This window comes from Diabrotica virgifera, chromosome 4, assembly GCF_917563875.1.
Source record: "Diabrotica virgifera virgifera chromosome 4, PGI_DIABVI_V3a".
NCBI classification, from domain to species: Eukaryota; Metazoa; Arthropoda; class Insecta; order Coleoptera; family Chrysomelidae; genus Diabrotica; species Diabrotica virgifera.
In genome coordinates this window covers 1,741,376-1,765,349 of record NC_065446.1, presented here as the reverse complement: position 1 = coordinate 1,765,349, position 23,974 = coordinate 1,741,376, and the positions used below count along the sequence as shown (strand labels likewise).

At 32.7% G+C, this 23,974-nt stretch overlaps 1 protein-coding gene across 1 annotated transcript in view; it reads left to right on the top strand.

Annotated features, from left to right (window-relative positions):
• The window catches only part of LOC114324395 (uncharacterized), a 437,385-nt gene that overhangs the window by 134,134 nt on the left and 279,277 nt on the right, over window positions 1-23,974 (top strand). Inside the window, exons 4-5 of the mRNA XM_028272222.2 lie at window positions 12,792-13,185; window positions 15,028-15,296. Coding sequence (XP_028128023.1) covers window positions 12,792-13,185; window positions 15,028-15,296 — 663 coding nt within the window. The remainder of the gene's footprint in view (window positions 1-12,791; window positions 13,186-15,027; window positions 15,297-23,974) is intronic.

Below are 23,974 nucleotides of genomic sequence, written 5' to 3'. Positions count from 1 at the left end.
CCACTGCTGTTCAACATGTACTCTGACGAAATCTTTCAAGAAGCAATATATGATGTTGAAGCCGGAATTCTAATTAATGGAGAATGTATTAATAACATAAGATACGCAGACAACACGGTCGTATTCGCCGACAATTCTGAAGCGCTCCTGGATTTAATGAGTAGAATCACAGAAGTAACTCAGAGATATGGACTTTCAATAAACATTAAGAAAACAAGGAAACAACAAAACTTATACAAAAATTAATATTGCACTGCGAGATACCAGACGCATAGAAAAACAGCATAATGATACCAATGTTCAAGAAAGGAGACAAAGGAGACCCCAACAATTATAGAGGCATAAATCTACTAAACACCGCACTTAACCTAACCACAAAAGTCCTAACCAACAAAATCAATAAACTAACAACTTTATCATATGAACAACAAGGACTCAGATCCGGAAGATCCTGCATAGACGCCGTATTTGTGGTAAGACAAATCACAGAAAAGGCCATCGAGTACAATAAACCAGCATATCTATGTTTTATAGACCTGACAAAGGCTTTCGATCACATCCAAGTCGAAGACGTCTTACACTTACTGTATAAAAGAAACATACCAATCAATATTATACAAACCAATGAAAACATCTACTTCCATAATCGAATGCGAATCTCTTTAATCTACGTTGTTCCTGGGAATCGTCTAGAAGGTTAAGTGCAAACTGGTTTTCATGATCTTCCAGCTTGGTAAGGTAACCGTTGCTACCTTTTTTGATGACTTCCTGTACCATATCTATTTTAAGGTCATGATGAATAATAATTCTGTACCACGGTGCATTGATGATAGTTTGGGAGGATTTTTGATTAGAAACGTTGAATGATTTCGATGTTGGACTGGCTGGCTGTTACCCATAGTTCCAACCCATATGTCCAGATGGGCGTAAGTATTACCTTATAGGGCCGCAATTTGTTATCCAGGGATAACCTTGCTGAACGACACACTAACCAATACTTATTTCTGAATTGGAGACCTAGTTGCTTTTTATTGATCCAAATAGGTTTTTACTATGTGAGACTTCTGCCCAAGTGAATACCAAGATATTTAAGCTCGTTGGTCGAAGGTAATTGACAACTATTTAAAGTTACAGGAGGGCATGTTCCTCTTTGGGTTTGATTTTCCTTCGTTGACTTTAATTTTCCTTTCCAAAAAATAATATTGTATTGTATTTAGTTACACCTGAAGGAGATGCAAGGCATAAATAGGGTCAGCAGTCAGTTATGATTGCAGTATCGTCGACAATTGTTCCTAGCATCATTTCTTCTGTAGGTGGTCTCTCCTCTAGTGGTTCCTAAAGAGTTGTATACATATCTACGGTAAACAAGAGATACACAAACAAGAGATGGTAAACAAGGTAGGTCCTAGGTAGTCACATTTGTCAGGTAGGAAATAAAATAAATCAAACATTATATTGCAGTTTAATACACTTTCAAATATCTATGGATAAAAAGATGAGGTAGTTTTTAATCCTAATAGCAATATTAATAATATTTAAAATATTAAAATATTACTAAAAGATTTTTAAATTGAAAACTTATTGGTCCATTTTCTTGGTAACACCTCCAAGGCTTATAAAATTTGCAAGCCAGATGGATGCTGAAGCGAAGAAGACAAGAGGGAATTCAAAAACTTATAATTTACGACCCCGTCTGTTCAGCTGGTAAATTCCAACAGAAAATGGACCTAGTTACTCAAAGAAGTAACGACCAATATAAAAATAAAATAAAAATTCGATTTTTATTCAGTTGCAATGCAAAGGCAAAACAATCTTATTTTTCAATTAGAATACGGCCCTCTGAATTGACAATTTTCGACTCTTGTTGGAGTCTCATCGGAGAGAACGTAAGCCTGCTACTCCATACTCCAATTGACCAACACCGAGAGTTTATCCCCCACACCGCAACTGACGTGAATGGACTAGGTGACTAGCGTCATCTGGCAATTGAAAGCTGAAGTAGTTTTCAATCCTACTAGCAATATTAATAATATTAAAAATATTAAAATATTACTAAAAGATTTTTAAATTGAAAACTTATTGGTCCTGGTGACACCTCCATGGCTTCTAAAAATTGCAAGCCAGATGGATGCTGAAGCGAAGAAGACAAGAGGGAATTCAAAAACTTACAATTCACGACCCCGTCTGTTCAGCTGGTAAATTCCAATAGAAAACGGACCTAGCTACTCAAAGAAGTAACGACCAATATAGAAATAAATTAAAAATTCCATTTTTATTCAGTTGCAATGCGAAGGCAAAACAATCTTATTTTTCAATTAGAATACGGAGCGCAGTCCAGCCCTCTGAATCGACGATTTTCGACTCTTGTTGTAGTCTCATCGGAGAGAACGTAGGGCCTGCTAAATAAGATTGTTTTGCCTTCGCATTGCAACTGAATAAAAATGGATTTTTTTTATTTTTATCTATGGACAATTTTTCTTTAAATTCAAAGAAATTTTAAGGGTTGAAACAAAAAATGAAATTTCCATTGATCTGTAAATGATAGTACGTTGGCTTATGATTGGTTAAAGGTGTCTTAGTGAAGAAAAAAACGTTTCGGAAGTCCCGTATGTTGGCTTATTTACGAAAGTCAGTGGCAGTTTCACGAATCTACTTATGGAAATATTAATATATGTCGAGGAAATAATACACTCATGTGGAATGATTTGTGACAAGTCGACATCTAAAGTTTTGCAAATACTCAAATTAGAATCTAAATAGCATTTGGATAGGATGAAAGGGGTTTAAGGTACAAAGCGTTTTGGGCTTTAAAATTATATGTTGGCGTCAAAGCGTGTATACACCCTTCAAAGAGAAATAAAGCGACTGACAAATTAAGCAATAGGGATGGGTCGTGCTCCATATTATCTGTAAGTACAATCGAAACGAGCGAATAATTAATTATCCACATGGAACCAAAATTCTAATTTCAGCGCTGTATTTTGTTTATTTTCAACGTTCGGAAAATTAAAGAAGAGGGCCATCTTTTATCCAATTTTATGATCATTATTGAAGCAATCTCTTTATTTTTATAATCCATAAGTCCTATGAAAATTTACATACTACGGCATATGGCATATACAGTATAATATGATAGGCACTTTGATAACTCAACTTGCTTAATAGAACACTGGTGTGAAAGAAATTAATTTGTTTGAACTAAACAGAAAACGGAAAGGATGCTACAATATTCAATCACATTTCGTTTTCCTTCATATAGGAAAAGGTACAAGAAATGGTTCTTAGTACTCATAATCTGAGTACAGATAGACGAGAATGGCAATTTATGTTTAATTTCGATTCAGAGGCAAGGCATAATCTGCAGACAGCGCTGTTTCTGGTATCACCGTCGTCAGTACAGGTGCTTGTCCGCCTCTGAACCAACAAAACCAAATTGCCTTTTTAAGGAAAATTTCAAAGATAGATTGAAATCCCCATTGAGGAAAAATGGTTCTAATAAGGAAGGTTTCTAGATTTAAATTAGTGTATATTATTATTTTTAATAATGTATTCTGTATCAGAGACCTTAGTCTAGGGCGCATCTGTTTTGAGATGGACGTTGAGAGGTGACTCAAATTTTTTTGCAGAAATTGCTTGAAAATAAATCAAATAATAATATTTGAGTTATCCTCCCTCTCACAAAGGTCCGGAACATTGTTTAAATAATCAAAATGTCAAAAAATTAAGGAAAAATTCGATTTTTTTCTTCGTTTTTTGATTATAACTTTAAAAGTATTCATTTCGGAGAAAAGTTGTATGTACTTAAAAAAAAAATGCATAATTAAATTTCCTATAACACAGAATTGGTTAAAAATTTTAAAAATAGTCGCCCTAGTTGCAAAATAGCAATAATTGCGAAAAAAACATACAAAAACAAGTATTCGCATTTTACGTTTTTCAACCATTTATGCTACACTTAGGACCTTTATATTTCACCCAGAAAAACTTTATGATACAGTAAAACAATACTGTAAATTTCATTAAGATCAGTTCAATAGATTTTGCAAAATAAATTTTGCAATCCAGCTTTCGCAAAAAAAATTCATTTTTTCAAAATGTTACAGGACTGAAAATAAAGCAGATAGCAAGTTGAAATTTTTCTTTGCTTATAGAAGTGTACTGTAACTTTCATTTACAATTTGCAAAATTAAAATCGATTAATTGCCACGGCGCACAGTGGTCCAAAACCCCGAAAAGATGGCCAAAATATGAAAGCGTTTTTTGATTTGCATGAAATTAGGCATCCAGGGGTTTTTGAGCTCGCTAATTACGAATCCGAAGTCTAAATTGCAAAAAACAAAATGGCGGATGTAAGATGGCGGGTTTATGTATTTTAAATATATGTAATACCGTCGAAATTTGATATTTGGGGGGTTTTTGAGGTTGCTGATTACGAATCCGAAATCGAAATTTCAAAAAACAAAATGGCGGATGCAATCCGCCAATTTTTTATTCCAACGTTAAATTCGATTTTTAATCATATAAAAGTCACAACTAATTTTTACTTTATTTTCCAACAATACTGTACCTGACCCTTTTATCTACGATTTTACCCTACAATCCTGAAATAACTAAAGATCTACAGTTACAACAACTACCTGCATGCTGCGGCATGATCTGTTTATTCTGCGTTGTTAATGATTCATATTGAAACTCGTAGCTCAGAGCGCCTGAACAAAAAATTCTCGCAAAACCAAAGGGGCAAATAGTGGCAGCTAATTTTTTTTTAATCTTAAAGAGAGAAATATAAGCAACAAGAAGATTGTAGTAACATCTTGGAATTCGATGGAATATATAACTATTTGGCTAGCTGAAAATTTAATTTTTTGAAAATATATACTTTCTTATTACTTAACTTCAACTTAAAATCTACTAAATGTAACACATATACAAATATTTTTATATTATCGGCTTTTATTAAGAATGGCTCCACGAATATCCTCCATTTTGCAGAATTGAATTTGCGCACTTCGTTTTCGAGATACACGCACAAGACTGTGCGTATAATATTCATTAAAAATATTCATTATTCTTAACTGCGCTTCTGTTCCGTACGAAGGTCAACTTTGAACTGAACTGGAAATTCAGATATATGAGATATAGCTCTAGGGTTGCCAACACTGAATAGGGAATTTAATTCTCTTTTAGAAAATGTAATAATATTCTCGAAACGTTGAATTTTTTTTTTGACTTTTGGCCAGCTTTTCGGGATTTTGGACCACTGTGCGGCGTCAGGAAATTTTTTAAATAAACATTAATTTTTGGTGCTACGCGCAGGACAGCGGTGTTCGATCACACAAGTTGATTTCCACCAAAATTTCTTCCAATCTTTATCTAATATATTATTTTCTTACTCTATATTTTGTTGTATTTTAATATTTTAAGTCCACAAAAATCAAACTAATTTGTTATTGTTTGTGAAATATTGTTTAAACAATTGCATATGTTTAAAAATGATAAACTTTTACTCTCTAAATTAAAATATATGAACAAAGAAAGTTTTTGCTAATATTATTATTATGGATAGATTATTTCAAAGGATAGAGTATGCGTTTTTATTTTGCAATAAACAAATTTATTTATTTATATCGAAATGTAATAAAAATTAAAATGTATCAATCATTGTCAAAGGTCATTGGAATGCCCAATTAGAGCAAACTATCCGCTGTCCTGCGCGTAGCACCAATAATTAATGTTTATTAAAAAAATTCCTGACGCCGTGGTGTTAACCAATTTTAATTTTGCAAAATTGCAAATGAAAGGTACAGTACACTTCTATACGTCAAAAAAAATTCAATTTGCTATCTGCTTTATTTTCAGTCCTGTAACATTTTGAAAAAATGAATTTTTTTTGCGAAAGCTGGATTGCAAAATTTATTTTGCAAAATCTATTAAACCGATCAAAATAAAATTAACAATATTGTTTAACTGTATCATAAAGTTTTTCTTAGTGAAATATGAAGGTTCTAAGTGTAGCATAAATGGTTGAAAAACGTAAAATGCGAATACTTGTTTTTGTATAGTTTTTTCGAAATTATTGCTATTTTGCATCAAGAGTGACTATTTTTTAAATCTTTAACCAATTCTATATTGTAGGAAATTTAATAACGCAACTTTTATGTCAGTACAACTTTTCTCGGAAATGAACACTTTTAAAGTTATAATTAAAAACCGAAGAAAGAAATCGAATTTTTCCTTAATTTTTTGACATTTTGATTATTTAAACAATGTTCCGGACATTTTTGAGAGATAGGATAACTCAAATATTATTATTTGATTTATTTTCAAGCAATTTCTGCAAAAAAATTTGAGTCACCTCTCAACGTCCAAATGTACTAATATTTTTACAGATGCGCCCTGGTCTACCTTCCTATTTTTCATTTTTGAAGATATTCTTCTTTAGCGGCGATTCGATTGAGGGTAAAATTGTACATAAATCTGCGCGCCTGCGCACACAGACAGCATGTGGTTCATTGCTAATCTTTCAAGATGTATGTATGTATCTGTAACCGTGCAAATAAGTCATTAAAAGAATATATTAAGAGGAAACAGTAGCGATCAACAGGTAGCAAAAACGCGTTCCAAGATTGCGGCTGTAATTTTGAATATTTTTTCGAGATATTTGGCACACGTATTCATAATATAATAAATAATGGCGGTACAGAGCCCAATTTGAAAAATATATTAATATGTGGAAATTACTCTGTAATTAAATACAATATTAAAAAAACGAGCCTGTACCGCCATTAAGAAGAACAAAAAAATACACTTTCTTCAAATAAACTTTTTTATCCGATGCCTAGATTTTGTGTCATTTTGGAACTACTAAAATTTTTTATTTCATTAGTAGTTCCAAAATGACACAAAATCTAGGCATCGGATAAAAAAGTTTATTTGAAAAAACTGTATTTTTTTGTTCTTCTTAATGGCGGTACAGGCTCGTTTTTTTAATATTGTATTTAATTACAGAGTAATTTCCACATATTAATATATTTTTCAAATTGGGCTCTGTACCGCCATTCTTTATTATATTACGAATATGTGTGCCAAATATCTCGAAAAAATATTCAAAATTACAGCCGCAATCTTGGAACGTGTTTTAGCTACCTGTTGATCGCTACTGTTTCACCTTAATGTTTTTAGTAAATGTATTATTTATTATAATTCTTGTATTTTTGGATTTGTGTTTCTCTGTAGTAAAATAATAAAATATGTAGGCATAACATTTTACACTACTTGTCGCCGTGTTGTGTAATTATATCCGAAACTTACATGTCAATTACAAGAACCTCGCTGTTGTAGTAGTTGGTAGGGCGTTAGCTCCGAGATTGGAAGGACGCGGGTTCGAATCCTGGACGATTCATATTTTTTTTTATTTTTGGTTCTTTTAATAAAAAATTTTTGAAAGTGGTAGATAAGAAAGTTAGTTTAATTTTTAAATAAAATACAAATAACCTGTTAAGTATATTTACTTCGTTTTAATTACTTATATAATAAAAGAATATCTTCTTTTGTGCGTACAAAGTACACACGCATTCATTTTTTTAATAGATATCGTTGCAGCGTCCTCAAAGGGGATTTTAATCTATCTTTGAAATTTCCCTTAAGGTACTAGTACACTTTAGAAGACCAAAAATATTCATTTTTTTTCAAGAATTTTTTTCTCAGAACCTTTATTAAAAATGAACATAAAACTTTTTACATATTAATACCTAACTCTTAGAGAATACAAAAAAATATATCTTTTTTCATTTATGCACGTACACTAATGTTGTAGAGGGCGCAAAGTCGAGACCTCGAAAAATGATGGCGGACAGTTAATCTCAGGATTGGGATATCTGAAATAAAAAAATCGTTCTGCATTTGAAAGAGGAAGGTTTCCTACGTGACAGTTTACCACAATTTGACCAAAAAATAAAAAATAACTATTTTTGAACCATGAAAAACTGAATAAAAACGGGCTTTTTTCAAATTTTCGTAAAATCTTTTTTTCTTGCGGAATTTTTCACTAACGGTGGTAAATTGTCACGTAAGAAAGCTTCCTTTTTCAAATTCCGTACGATTTTTCTGTTTCAGAGATCCCAATCCTGAGATTAACTGTCCGCCATCGGAACTACTTTTTTTCGAGGCGTCGGCGTCGGGCGCCCTCTACAATATTAGTGTTCGTGTATAAATGAAAAAATATAAATTTTTTGTATTCTCTAAGAGTTAGACATTAATATGAAAAAAGTTTTATGTTCATTTTTGATAAAGGTTCTGAGAAAAAAAATCTTGAAAAAATGCTTATTTTTGGTCTTCCAAAGTGTACTAGGCAATTTGGTTTTGTGTTGATTCAGAGGCGGGCAAGCATCTGTACTGACGACGGTGATACCAGTGCTGTCTGCAGATTATGCCTTGCCTCTGAATATAAATAAAACATAAGTTGCCTTTCAGTCAATAAACAGAAAATATTTACATAAAATATTTAAATATTTACAAAAAATATTTGAAAGTAGGCGTCCTTCCGCTTAAATGTCTGTTTACATAAAGTCTGTAACAAAGGCCGAAATGAGTGAAGTTTTAACAATCTACGTGTGGTCAATGACAGACTTCTACTGCACAATACAGAAAGCCAGAAGCCAGCTAATAAAGCTTTTTCATGCAAGTTCTATTCTGGTCGAAATTTCTTCATCGCTTTCAACCCTGCAGTCAATCCAGCTACCCAGATATCTAAAGTGTTCCACCCTTTCCAGGATTTTGTTATCTAATTCTTGTTATGGATAATCGATTTTAGTAGTTCCAATGTGACACAAAATCTAATACATAATAATAATAATAATATGTCAGCCCTACGAGCCTAGTAGGCCCATGGCTTGATGTACTATTCTTTTCCACTCCCTTTTGTTAGTCGCTTTTCTTTCCCAGTTCCTTACGTTAAGTCTTCTTATATCTTCCCTAACTCCATTACTCCATCGTGACCTCGGTCTTGCTCTTCGGATTTTCCCTGCCAATGCACTATCCTCTGCACATGGCCCAACCATCTAAGTCTTTGCACCTTAATTACTGCTAATATGTTAGGATCTTGATAGAGCTCAGTTAGTTCCTTATTATCATTCCTTCTTACCCATTGTCCATTTAAGTTTTTCCCACCGAAGATTTTGCGCAGTATTTTCCTCTCCCAAACTAATAACAATTCTTGGTGTGTTTTTGTTGTGACCCATGTTTCAGTACCCATACGTTACTATCGGCCTTATTACGGTCTTGTAAGTTCTTAGTTTTGCTCTTCGTGATATATTTTTACTTCTTAACAACCCATTAAGAGCAAATATAGCGCGGTTGCCCGACATAATTCTTTTTTGCATTTCTTCTTCACAGTTAGGATCTTTTGTGAAGACAGTTCCTAAGTACTCAAATCTTTAAACTTCTTCGAATTTATATTGTATTCCCTTCGCTGTTGTCATTGTTATGTATTGCCCCCGAACGAATTGCTTATTTGTCCATTCCATATACTTTGTTTTTGCTTCATTTATATACAATCCTTTGGTTGCTGCCCTCTCCTCGAGTTTCATGACTGTTTCTAAAAGTTCTATTTTGCTCCTAGCCAAGATTACCAAATCATCTGCGAATGCCAAGCACTGATTTTTTTTGTGGTAGATCAGACCTGTTCTATAAATGTTTGCTTCCTGTATAACCTTTGCTATTAGTAATATGCTAAACATTATAGACGATAATGGATCACCCTGTCGCACTCCTTGTTTGACCTCAAAGCTTTCTGTTATAGTATTGTTTATCTTGACTTTATCCATTGTTCTTTGGAGAGTTTATTTTATAATTCTAATAAGCTTTGGACAAACGTCCACGTCTTGCAATGCTGTGAATAATTCGCTTCTTTTTACTTGATCGAAAGCCTGTTTAAAGTCAATGAAAAGAACCATGGTGTCTTTATAATATTCGTAACTTTCATCCTGTATTTCTCGTAGTGTGAAGACCTGATCCACAGTACTTCTGCCTTTTCTGAACCCACATTGATATTCTACACACAAAATCTAGGCATGGGATAAAAAATTTATCTAAAGAAAGGGTATTTCTTTGTTCTTCTTAATGGCGGTACAGACTCGTTTTTGTAATATTTAATTTAATTATAAAGTGATTTCCACATACTAAAATATTTCTCAAATTGGGCTTTGTACCGCCATTCTTTAATAATATATGTATATGTGTGCCAAATAACTCAACAAAAAATCCAAAATTAAAGTTGCAATTTGGAACGCGTTTTCCGTCTTGATGGCTCGTTGATGTAGCGTCTTGAATAATTTAGAGGAACTACAGAGGTGTGAGAGAATGACAATTTATGGACAGAATCAAAGCACCGTTGAAGAAAACAAGCAGTACTGCCTATATAAAAGAAAAAGAAGAAGAAGAAGAAGAACTACAGAGGTAATTTTCTATGTTCAGTCGGGTGAGGCCAGTGAGGACCATTAGCGATGTATTTCAAGTATCGTGTACCGGTTTTTTTTTTCAAAATTTGCAGAGCAATTATATTTTTATTAGTAGGACAGGTATATAGGGTTTAAATTTTATCAATAAAAAATTACCAAGTTTATGTTGTACCTTCATATGGGAAAGTCCTGACCTTCATTGTCCGCTGAGAGTTAATGAAATGTAGTCAGTTGAGGAAAAATCAGCAATAATGTTTGATAGATGCAATAGTGCGATCATTGACAAATCTTTATTTAGGATAAGATGTTCTAATAGACCAGTTCCAGGTTATCAAAAATTTAAAGCATTAAAACAATTGAAAATACTAGGTCAGTGATTCCTAATTGTAACTGTACATATTTAAGTATTATGTAAAAAAACGTATAAAAAAGAGTGTGTACTTTGTACGCACGTAAGAAGTTATACTTCTATTATTTTAATTTCAATGAAACAAATATATTTTAAAGATTTTAATTGTATTTTTATTTAAATATTAAACTAATTTTAATATTTCAAATTATACCAAAAATTAAAAATAACGTTAATACGTCATTTTTTATGAACTCGAGCCTCCTCGCAATTGCTTTTGTCTTGACAAATCGTAGAAAATCTAAAAAACGTCAGATTTTATACACAGATGTTTAATTTTAATTTTTATACAAGTATACACCCATTCTTGTTTTTTTGAAGTTATACTTCTTTACCGGCGATAGAGGGTGATTTTTTTATATGTTAAAACCTATCAGCCCGGCGCATGCGCATTATAACTTTGTTCTGATTGGATGTTCAAATGACATGTCAAAAATTATCCGATATGGCAGCTGTGGTTTGGAGGTAAAGGTAAAGGTAAACAAATGTATAGTATATTAGTTTTATTGTTGTGAGGACAGAAACAAAAAAGTTTATAATATTGTAGTGACTTTTAAATAGTTTTTAAAAGCAACAGGTACGTAATAATTGTTAATGTATCATGGGTATAAACCTACCTATTTGATCTGCCAAAATACATAGTATGTAATACTTTTATTTATATAATTTGATTACCATCAAAATTTCTATCAATATTCACCTAATATATTGTTTTTTTACTCTATGTTTTGTTGTATTTTTTCAATTCTAAATCATTTCAATTCAAAATTAAAATAATTTGATCAATTTTTAAAATATCAAAATATCACAAGTTTAATCCGTTTAGTTAGTCGATCTTCGTAAATAATGACACATAGTGTCCGTGGCTAAGCGGAGAAGGCGAATGAATTCCAATACCAACCGCTCTTATCATCGCTGGTTCGAGTCCCAATAGAAACTTTCTTTTTTGTTTTTTTAAATACATTTTATGATTGTAAGTATATTTATTATATAATTGTATTTTCAGAAAATACGTATTTAGTTAAAAAAAATTTCGGCAATTAATGTTCAGACATCATTTGTGGCTTGTTTAATGTGTTTGTGTGTGTTTTATTCTTTTATTATTTTAATTTTTGGCACTGTTCTAATAAAAATGTTTGAGAAGTAGTAAGTATAAATTAGTTTAATATTTAAACAAAATATAAATAAAAAGTATATTAATTTCGTTTAAATCATATAATAGAAGTATAACTTCTTACGTGCGTACAAAGTACACACACATTCTTTTTTTCTATATTAATTAGTTTAAAAATATATATAAAATCTATATATCTAAGTCCAAAAAAACATTTAAAAAGTCAGTACAACTATAAGCTCACTTTTGTCTCTGTTCTCACTACTTTTAAAACACAACTTAACAACTATAACCATAAATAAAATAACAACACATTCTTTAACCATAGACCTATTATCATAGACAGAGTGTCATTTCGTGCGAAGTGACGATACCATCTTTTTTATTTGGCTCAGTGCTGTTTCACTCTTACGCATAGTAAAGTTGCGACAGTAGTCCTCCCCTTCCGTGCCTATACTCACACTTAATGTCATCTTAGCATCTCGACACAATGTGCTAGAAAGAGATAGCACCAAACCAGTCCAAGAGATCTTGTTGTCAGGAAGCGCGGAGGGTAGGATCACTCTATGTTAATAATATAGACCTCTATGTCTTTAACCACAGCCGCCATATTGAATAATTTTTTAACATATCATTGGAATGTCCAATCAGAGCGAATGTATAACGTATCTGCGCGTAGCGCTAACAATTTTTAATGAATTCGCGCACTTTTACATTTACTCTCAATCGCGCCTTAAGAAGTATAACTTCAAAAACATTCACCACCGGGTATAAATCATTATTTATATATTTTATAATTTCTTTGTTACAGGGTCGAGTGATAATAATAGTCACAATTTCAATCTTGCCTCTCCTCCAAAAAAGTCTGGAATGATGAACCGCCAAATGTACCAATCATCCAAGAGCGACTCGCTTAATTCTACAAAATCTAGTTTAGAATATTCCTCTACTACTAAGCACCCCACAGGAGCCTACCAAGATATAGAGTACAAAGTCTGCCATTCTCTAGACTCGGATACCCAATCCCAAACAACGGCAACGTCAAGTTACAGAGAATCCTCAACCAGCTTTAGTTCAAGACATTCCTCTTTTAAAGAAAAAAGAAAACCTAGGTGTAATATCAGGACAAATCCGGGATATGATGACCGGTATTCATCGTGTAAATCCATCAATGAGTACGAAGGAAGTACGAAGTCCTTAAAGAGGTATTTTAAAGTTTTCTTTGGGGTTTTCACGTAAATAATACACTTCTCCAAGAAATTAACACACACTACCTTAAAAACTGGTCATTTTTAATGTCCCGAATTTCCTAAATCTGTTGCCCGATTTAAGTGATTTTTTTTATATGTTATAGCCTTATTCTTTAACAATATCGCTGTAATAATATTGTTGCTAGACAGGTAAATTGTCATTCAATACCGGGTGTACCAATCAAACTGCGATTTTTTCTCAAAGTTCACCACCCTGTGGAATATTCTAGCATTTATAAAATACTGAAATTAAAACCCAACTATAGCCTCATGTCTTCTTAACCTTCTGCTTTTTAATTCATTCGCTTATGTTGGATAATAAAAAAGTTAGGTACTTTAACATCTATCCATGTTTTTCGTCAATACAGGGTGTTTTTAAATAAGTACGGCAAATTTTAAGGGCTAATTCTGCATGAAAAAATAATGGCAGTTTGCTTAATAAACGTATGTCCGCAAATGCTTCGCTTATGAGGTAGGGGGTGTTTTAATTTTTTCTTACAAACTGACGATTTATTTATTGCTCTAAAACCGGTTGAGATATACAAATGAAATTTGGTGGGTTTTAAGAGCTAGTTATTGTGCATTTTTTGATATCCATTTAACATTTTATGTTCACCATTGGCGCGCACAAGGGATATACTACCCGTACCGATCGTCTTCCTATTGAGGAACCGTCTCTCGCTGTCCTTAATACTTTATTTGTTATCATTCGGCTTATTATGTGGTCGTTCCATTCTACTCTTGTTTTTTACCCAGTTATTAACGTTATCCACCTTGCATCTCCGTCGTATATCTGTACTTCTAGCTCTGTCTCATAGTGTCTTATCATCGATTTTTCGAAGGGTTTTTATCTCCGCTGTTTCGATTAATTTTTCTATTCTCTCTGTGTCAGGTCGTGTTTTTGCCGCATATGTCATTATTGGTCTGCTGACTTTTTTGTAAATTCTGCCTTTCATTTCTTTTCCGATATTTTTATTTCTCCATATTGTGTCATTCAGGAAACCTGCGGCTCTGTTTGCTTTATTCACCTGATCTTCCACTGCTGTTTCGAGTTTTCTGTAGCTACATAGTGTGATGCCTAGAGATTTAAACTCCATCACTTGTTCTCTTATCTGACCCTCCGGCTAAAATTTACATATTATTGGATTTGCTGTTATAACCATGCATTTGGTCTTATTTGGGGAAATTAACATGCTAAATTTTATGGTGGTTATATTAAATTGGTGCAGCATACGTTGTAAATCATCTTCTCTTTCTAAATCTTCAACCAGCTTTAGTTTAAGACATTCCTCTTCTTCATTCAGACTTCGAAGATTTCCAAGACTTCCTTCCAAGACTTCCTCATTCCAAGACTTCCTTCTTCTTAAGTTGTTTTTCACCCATTTGGTATCCTTTTTTAGTTCTTACTTTTTTTATCACTTCATCCATGATCAGGTTGAACAATAAAGGACTCAAGGTATCCCCCTGTCTTATCCCATTGCCAGCTTCAATTGGGTCAGTTAGTTAATCTTCTACTTTTACTTTTATTGTTCGTTTTAATTGTTCCTAGAGGTACATCTCTTAAGTATAATAAATGGATAACGTCCTTTAATCTGACCAAGTCAAATGCTTTCTTAAGGTGCACGAAACATAAATACGCCGGTTTGTTGTATTCTAGCGATTTCTCTTGAACCTGCCTCATTATAAATACGGCGTCGGTGCATGATCTTCCCGACCAAACCTTGTTGTTCTTCTGCTAATGTTACAATTTCATTCAGCTTGTTTGTTGGTTATTATTTTATGTTATTATCATTACAGGTGTGATTGCAGAAAATCGACTTCTGATCTAACCGACATGACAGACGAGGTTGCCAACACGATGACGACGTCACTCAGTAGGCCTAGCTCTCCAAGGCGAAAGGGCTCAGTGAAAGGAGGTCTGGCCTATCTGGCTTCCAGAAGAAGTTCTCGAGACTCTATTGCTTCCAATATGTCAAATGTATCTAACGAAGACATAGGACCTTTAAATTTTCAAAATACAGTTCGTGGTCGTCAACGGAGAACTTCCAACTTTTTGGAGCTACCTGGTAAGTGAATTTGTTTAGTTGATATTTTAATATATAAATATAAAATATTGTCCTTTTTTTTGTAAATGGTAAATCGACAAAATTATACACATACTCAACACCCATTGAAATTTAACGTAATGGGGATCGCGTTGTTACGTCATTCGTTTTGCAATAAAATTTGAACATTTCTAGAAACATTAGAAAACGCAGTATTTTCCTAGAAAAGGGTGTATCTTACCGATTTAAAGCAAGAGTAATTTTTATCAGTACTAGAATACCTCATAATTTAATATTCCAGTGTAAAAAAGCTTGAAAGTTAATGACAAAAAAGTTATGCGATAAAAAAACCGTTGCCCTACTCAAAACGGATGCCTAGGATCGGTACTAGAAATTCGCAATTTATGAAATAGATTTACCTCCGGAAGATATAATGTGGCTACCCACACTTAGTAATATAGCACCACCCAACCCATGCCGCGAACGTGCATTGATTAGAAAATATAACAAAATAACAGACCTTCGTCAACTTCTAGTGCACAACGACATCCCCGATATTCTTGGAAACCGTCTCCGATCTAAGTTACCTCCTCTGAAATCTGCTCAAGTGCTGCAGCAATCCAATTTTGACTTAAATACTCTATGGAGAGAAGATTGGGAAAGATTGCATTATTATATTCTACCAGACATCATAGACAAACCTGGCCAATTTGAACGTCCCTGTAAGATTTGGACAGCCCTTAATCGAATTAGAACAAAATGTGGAAGGTGTTCCGACTCCCTCTACAGATCGGGTAAACTTCCCTCACCTTTTTGGGACTACGGCGCTGCAAGACAGACGATCAGACACCTAGTTCAGGACTGCCCACGCAGAGCATACACAGGAGACCCTATAAACATAGACTTTGTAATGGCAACCGAAAGGTCATTCGAATATATAAAAAACCTGGATTGCTTGTGATGTATTGTATAAGGCATACATCTTAATAATTACCTATTCTGTGATATAAGCCCTACGCTAAATAATTTAGACAAATCTCTGGAAGATAAATAGGCGTACCAGTTTTCGTTTTTCTAAATAAAACGTTCTGAAGGTATTTAAAAAAAAATCTAATTACAAGACGTCATGAAAAAACAAAAGATGTAGATCTTTGAAACACACTCAGTGATCAAAAGATCCACAGGTACTGGTTCAACGACCACTCGTACGAAATCAAACAAATGAAATAGAGAATGTGGAAAAATCCCCTTACGAATAACTCACACATCCACTATTTCTGGCTGGGAAAATTTTTTCGAATAGAATCAAAGATCCAAACACCAGTTCTTAGAAATGTGTTTCGCCCTCTTCAACCTCCGTGGGCTCATCGGTAAAGATGAGAGGTTGAATATCTTTAGACACATTCCATCAAAAAACAACATCCGAGACATAGACATAACAGGAGCGTAAATCTACGCCCAACCTGAAAATGACAGTCTCAAGTTTTAATTCCCTAATTACTTTAGAGTAAGTAAGATAATGTTTATGAAAAAACAAAAGATGTAGATCTTTGAAACACACTCAGTGATCAAAAGATCCACAGGTACTGGTTCAACGACCACTCGTACGAAATCAAACAAATGAAATAGAGAATGTGGAAAAATCCCCTTACCTGTGGATCTTTTGATCACTGAGTGTGTTTCAAAGATCTACATCTTTTGTTTTTTCATAACCATTATCTTACTTACTCTAAAGTAATTAGGGAATTAAAACTTGAGACTGTCATTTTCAGGTTGGGCGTATATTTACGCTCCTGTTATGTCTATGTCTCGGATGTTGTTTTTTGATGGAATGTGTCTAAAGATATTCAACCTCTCATCTTTACCGATGAGCCCACGGAGGTTGAAGAGGGCGAAACACATTTCTAAAAACTGGTGTTTGGATCTTTGATTCTATTCGAAAAATTTTTCCCAGCCAGAAATAGTGGATGTGTGAGTTATTCGTAAGGGGATTTTTCCACATTCTCTATTTCATTTGTTTGATTTCGTACAAGACGCCATCTTCAAACAGCTCTAGCTCCCTTAGGAAGCATTTTCGGACTAGATGATTTGGGTTAAACCATAATGTTTTGAGCCCAGGAATCTACATTTAAAATATTTCTAATTAATGAAACACCCTGTATAATATAAAAATAAAATAAAAATTCCATTTTTATTCAGTTGCAATGCGAAGGCAAAACAATCTTATTTTTCACTTAGAATACGGAGCGTAGTCCAGCACTCTGAATCGACGATTTTCGACTCTTATTGGAGTCTCATCGGAGAGACGTAGGCCTGCTGCTTCATACTCGAAGTGACCAACCATGAAAGCTGACGTGTATGGATTAGGTGACTAACGTCATCTGGCAATTGAAAGGTAAAGTTTTCAATCCTAATACATAGCAACATTTATAATATTGAAAAATATTAAAAATATTACTAAAAGATTTTTAAATTGAAAACTTATTGGTCCATTTCCCTGGTGACACCTCCATGGCTTCTAAAAATTGCAAGCCATATGGATGCTAAAGCGAAGAAGACAAGAGGGAATTCAAAAACTTACAATTCACGACTCCGTTTGTTCAGCTGGTAAATTCTAACGGAAAATGGACCTAGTTACTCAAAGGAGTAAAGACCAATATAAAAAAAGAATGTGTGTGTACTTTGTACGCACGTAACAAGTTATACTTCTTTTACATATTATGTGATTTTAACGAAATTGATATAATGTACTTTAAACAGTTTATTTATATTTCATTTAAATATTAAACGAATTTTAATACTTACTACTTTCCAAAAATTTTTATTAAGACAATACCAAAAATTTTAAAAAATAAAAGAATAAAACGCACACAAACACATTGAAAAATGCCACAAAGAAAAAATGATTTCTGAACGATAATAATTGTTGGCAAAAATTTTAAATACGCATTTTCTGAAAAAAATTATATAACAAATATACTTACAATCATAAAATGCATAAAAAAATAAAAAAATAAAAACTTGCATCGGGATTCGAACCCGCGAATTTGGGGACGCTTTGATTCGTAATCGAAGCCTAGACTCACTCATCCAATTACTCATTATTTGTCATGTGGAAAAATAGGGCAACTGAACGTTTTACTGTTTGACAGTTGTTCTGAATTTACCTAATCAAATTATGTAGTTTGATTTTTGTGGAAGAAAATATTAAAATATGACAAAGCACTAAGAAAACAATATATTAGATGAGGATTGGTAGAACTTTTGTTGGTAGTCAAATTAAGTATGTAAATCAAAGCATTACGTACCTACTAGATAAATAAATCTATGCCAAAAAAATCATAATTTAAAAATAAAAATCGGACCTAACTTCGGATTTCTCTCTAAAATCCCCATTCTTGAGAAAATAAATTTATTCCAACCTAATCCAAATGTATAATTACAATATGATTATAATAAAAACTACTTACCAAATTAGAATGAGTTTTACTTGTCCAAAAGTCCAAAAATATATATGAAAACTATTTAAAAAGGCAGTATAACTATTAACTAACTTTTGTTTGTTGTTTCTTTTCCCACAAATTTCAAAACGCAACAACCATAAATAATCAAACCACACATAGAGAAATAAAAACAACATTGTTTTTATTTCTCTATGAAACCACAGCTGTGCCACAGCCGCCATATTGAATAATTTTTGACATGTCATTTGAACATCCAATCAGAACAAAGTTATAATGCGCATGCGCCCGGATCGTAGGTTTTAACATATAAAAATTCACCCTCATATCGCGCGTAAAGAAGTATAACTTCAATAAAATAAAAATTCTATTTTTTATCAGTTGCAATGCTAAGGCAAAACAATCCTATCTTTCACTTAGAATACGGAGCGCAGTCCAGCCCTCTGAATTGACAATTTTCGACTCTTATTGGAGTCTCATCGGAGAGACGTAGGCCTGCTGCGTAGTCTGCGCTCCGTATTCTAAATTGAAAAATAGGATTGTTTTGCCTTCGCATTGTAACTGAATAAAAATGGAATTTTTATTTTATTTTTATATTGGTCTTTACTCCTTTGAGTAACTAGGTCCATTTTCCGTTGGAATTTACCAGCTGAACAGACGGGGTCGTGAATTGTAAGTTTTTGAATTCCCTCTTGTCTTCTTCGCTTCAGCATCCATCTGGCTTGCAATTTTTAGAAGCCATGGAGGTGTCACCAGGACCAATAAGTTTTCAATTTAAAAATCTTTTAGTAATATTTTTGATATTTTTCAATATTAAAAAATGTTGCTATTAGGATTGAAAACTTTACCTTACCACCCTGTATAATAGTTTTTAGTATATGACTTATTCTTTTAAAATAGTTTATCCCAGTCATCTTTTTCGATACTACCAATGGATTGAAAACTCAAATAAGTGTAAAATAATTCCTTTGATGATGCTCTACAATATTGACTGCCATACAAAGTATTTTACTATTTGTGTTTTTTTTTGCAATTTTTTTACATAAATGTATACCTACTAAAAACTCTTCGCTTACCATGAACTTCATGCAAAATCACCCAAGGTCAACAATTACCAATTTTCAGAGAATCAATATTAGTTTAAATTTCAAAACGCATAGCTTTGTGAGTCAAAGTTCAAAGTCTGTGTCAAGTACATTTTTACTATGTCCATTTGTGAGTTTTTCAGTAATTTTTGGATATCAAAGGTTATAACAAAGGACGACGAAGCTTTGCAGATTTGATATAATACAGCAATCAAAATGCTTGTAATTTAGTTATCAAGGTCGGATGTTTGGAGGCAGTATATGGTCCAATAAGACAATTAAGCGTAAATATATACAGTGTATGGCATTAGTGCAAGGGAGTCCAACTACTCGTTTGTCGTAAGAGATTGGAAAAAAAGATTTAGATGGAGCAGTTGGGGCATAGATAGGACCACAATTTAAAAATAATTTCAAAATTTCAAATATTTTAATATAAGGCCACCCGTATTGATAGGGTAAAACAAAATTATCCTATTTTAATCGAACACCCTCTATATTTTTACATTTATGGATTCTCCTGGAGATTTGTTACGTTTTTTTTTATTAATTTAATAGCAACATTCACACCCTGTAGTATTGTAGTGATTTGACATAAAAAAATCTATTATAAGTACACTGGGGTGCAAAATTAACCGGACACCTTAAAAATGGGTTATTTCTGATGTCTCTAATTTCCTAAACCTGTTGTCCGTTTTAAGTGATTTTTTTAATATATTATAGCCTTATTCTTTAGTAATATCGCTGTAATAGTGTTGTTGCTAAATAGTTAAATTTTCATTGTATACCGGGTGTATCAATCAAACTGTATTTTTTCCCAAAGTTCGCATCACCCTGTGGAATATTCTAGCATTTATAAAATACTGAAATTAAAATCTAACTATAGCCTCATGTTTTCTCAACATTTTGTTTTTGATTCATTCGCTTATGTTGGATAATAAAAAAGTTTGGTACTTTAACAACTAGCCATGTTTTTCATCAACACAGCGTGTTTTTAAATAATAATTGGCAAACTTTAAGGGGTAATTCTGCGTGAAAAAATAATGACAGTTTGCTTTATCAATGATATGTCTGCAAATGCTTCGTTTCCGAGATAGGGGGTGTTAAAAGTTTTCTTACAAACTGAAGATTTATTTATTGCTTTAAAACCGGTTGAGGTAGGCAAATGAAATTTGGTGGGTTTTAAAAAGTAGTCATTGCACATTTTTTGACATATAATTAAGAATTTAATATTCACCATTGGCGCGCATACGTGTAATATGAGGGCTGATATTACACGTATGCGCGCCAATGGTGAATATTAAATTATTACTTGTATGTCAAAAAATGTACAATAACTACGTCTTAACACCCACCAAATTTAATTTGCATATCTCAACTGGTTTTTAGGTAATAAATAATTGGTCAGTTTGTAAGAAAAATTTCAACACCCTCTATCTCAGAAATGAAGCATTTGCGGACATAGGTTTATAAAGCAAACTGTCATTATTTTTTCATGTAGAATTACTCCTTAAAGTTTGTCGCACTTATTTAGAAACACCCTGTATTGATAAAGAACATGGCTAGTTGTTAAATTTCCTAACTTTGTTATGGTCCTACTTAGCGCATGAATAAAAAAAAAGGTTGAGAAAACATAAGGCTATAGTTGGGTTTTAATTTGATTATAAATGCTAGAATATTCCACAGGGTGATGTGAAGTTTAAGAAAAAAACACAGTTTCACTGGTACACCCGGTATGCAATGAAAATTTACATGTTTAGCCACAATATTATTATAGCGATATTGATAAAGAATAAGGCTATAACATATTAAAAAATCACTTAAATCGGAAAACAGGTTTAGGAAATTCGAGACAACAAATATGACCCATTTTTAAGGTATCCGGTTAATTTTGCACCGCAGTGTATATGTACCTACCTACATACCTACATATGTTCAAATTATTTGGAGGTATGTTGATATCTTATCAAATATTAATAATTTTAAGGATTATTTAGATTTTTTGTCTTTCATATGTTTAATTGCAGACCAACTATTTGACTTTCCTTTTCAACCAGTCGTATAAGATCAATCAGCTCTGCTTGACTATTTGCAAGAAGGGCTGTGTCATCTGCGAAACGTAGGTTGTTTATTTTATGACCATTTATTGAGATGCCTTTTTCCCATCCTTCAAGTGCTCTTCTCATAATATGCTCTCCATATATATTGAATAATTGTGGAGATAGTACACATCCCTGTCTGACACCCCGTTCTGGATGAAATTCGTTTGAAAGTGTGTCAAGCACTTTAACTGATCCAGTAGTGTGTTCGTATAGTTCAGTTATAAGCGAAATAAGGTGTTGGGGTACGCCTACTTCTTTTAGTATTCGCCATAAATGTCTTCACTTGACCCTGTCGAACGCCTTACGATAATCTATAAAGCATATGTACAGTGGAAGATTAAATTCCCTAGATTTCTCGATTATCTGTCTTATATTCAACAGGTGTTCTCAAGTACCTCTACCTTTGGTAAATCCAGTTTGCTCTTATGGAATTTCCCTTTGAAGGAATGTTTTTAGTCTCTCATTGATTATATATGTAGCATTATTTTACTGGCATTACATATACAGGGTGTAACAAAAATGCAGGTCATAATTAAATCGCATATTCTGGGACCAAAAATAGTTCGATTGAACCTAACTTACCTTAGTACAAATGTTCACATAAAAAAATTACAGCCCTTTGAAGTTAAAAAATAAAAATCGATTTTTTCAGATATATCGAAACCTATTTGTTTTTTCTTATTGAAAACGGACATGTGGCATTCTTATGACAGGAGAATCTTAAATTAAAATTATAGTGAAATTTGTGCACCCCATAAAAAATTTATTGTTCCCTTAACCCCCCCCCCTCCAAATTATTGTGTACGTTTAAACTAAATTATCATTGTGGCGCCATTAGTTAACAACAATATTTCTAAAACTTTTTTGCATCTTAGTACTTTTTCGAAAAGCTAGTTTATGTATGATTACAGACCTGGTAATAATATGAAAATTTATTTATAAATAATTACAGTTTGAGGTATATTTTGAACCATATTAAAAAAGAAGCCACATTTCGATAAAAGGTGCCTTATCGGAAAAATATTAAGTGCAAAAAAGTTTTAAAAACACTCTGTTTAACTAATGTTACCGCAATAATAGTTTAATTGGAACGTACACAAACATTTGGGGGGTTTAATGGCACAAAACCCCCATAAAATTTTTATGTAAACATATTAAACAAGAAGCCGCATCTAGATTAAAACTGATTTATCGAAAAATTACAAAAAAGAGGCAAAACAGTTTTAAAAACATTGTGTTAACCAATGGTACCAAAATAATAATTTTATTGGAACGTACATAAAAGGTTGGGGGAGTTTAAGGGAACAAAACTCCCATACAATTTTTATGGGGCGCACAAATTTCACTATAATTTCTTTTTAAGATGTTCCTGCCATAAGAATGTCACATGTCCATCTTCATTAAAAAATCTCTAATAGTTTTCGATATATCGGAAAAAATCGACTTTTTGTAACTTCAAAGGGCTGTAACTTTTTTTGTGTGCATATTTGTACTAAGGTAAGTTAGGTTCAATCGAACTATTTTTGGTCCCAGAATATGTGATTTAATTTATGACCTGTATTTTTGTTACACCCTGTATAATAAGAAACTTTACCAACGGATATTAAAATATTTGACGAATAAAGTTTAAATTAGAAAGAAAAATATATTTTGTAAAGCAAAATTAATTTAACTTAGTCAAACAGAATATAAATGTATTAAAAACTGGGTTGTGGTTAAGAGTAAAATCAAAAAGGGAACTGTGGCAAACTCAAACAGCAACGGAAAAACAAATTTAAAAACTCATTATAGTTGTATTAGATGGCTTCGTCTATATGGAAAAGTTGATAAAATAATTTCTGGTGTTCCTTTAAACTTTGCATAAGGACTTAAAATGATCAGCGCAGTCCGATGTTGTAGAAGAAATCAAAATAAACAGCAATATATATCGATTTAAGGTACTACATAGTACACTTTAGAAGACCAAAAATAATAATTTTTTTCAAGAATTTTTTTCTTAGAACCTGTTTTAAAAATGAACACAACATTTTTTACATAATAATTTCTAACTCTTA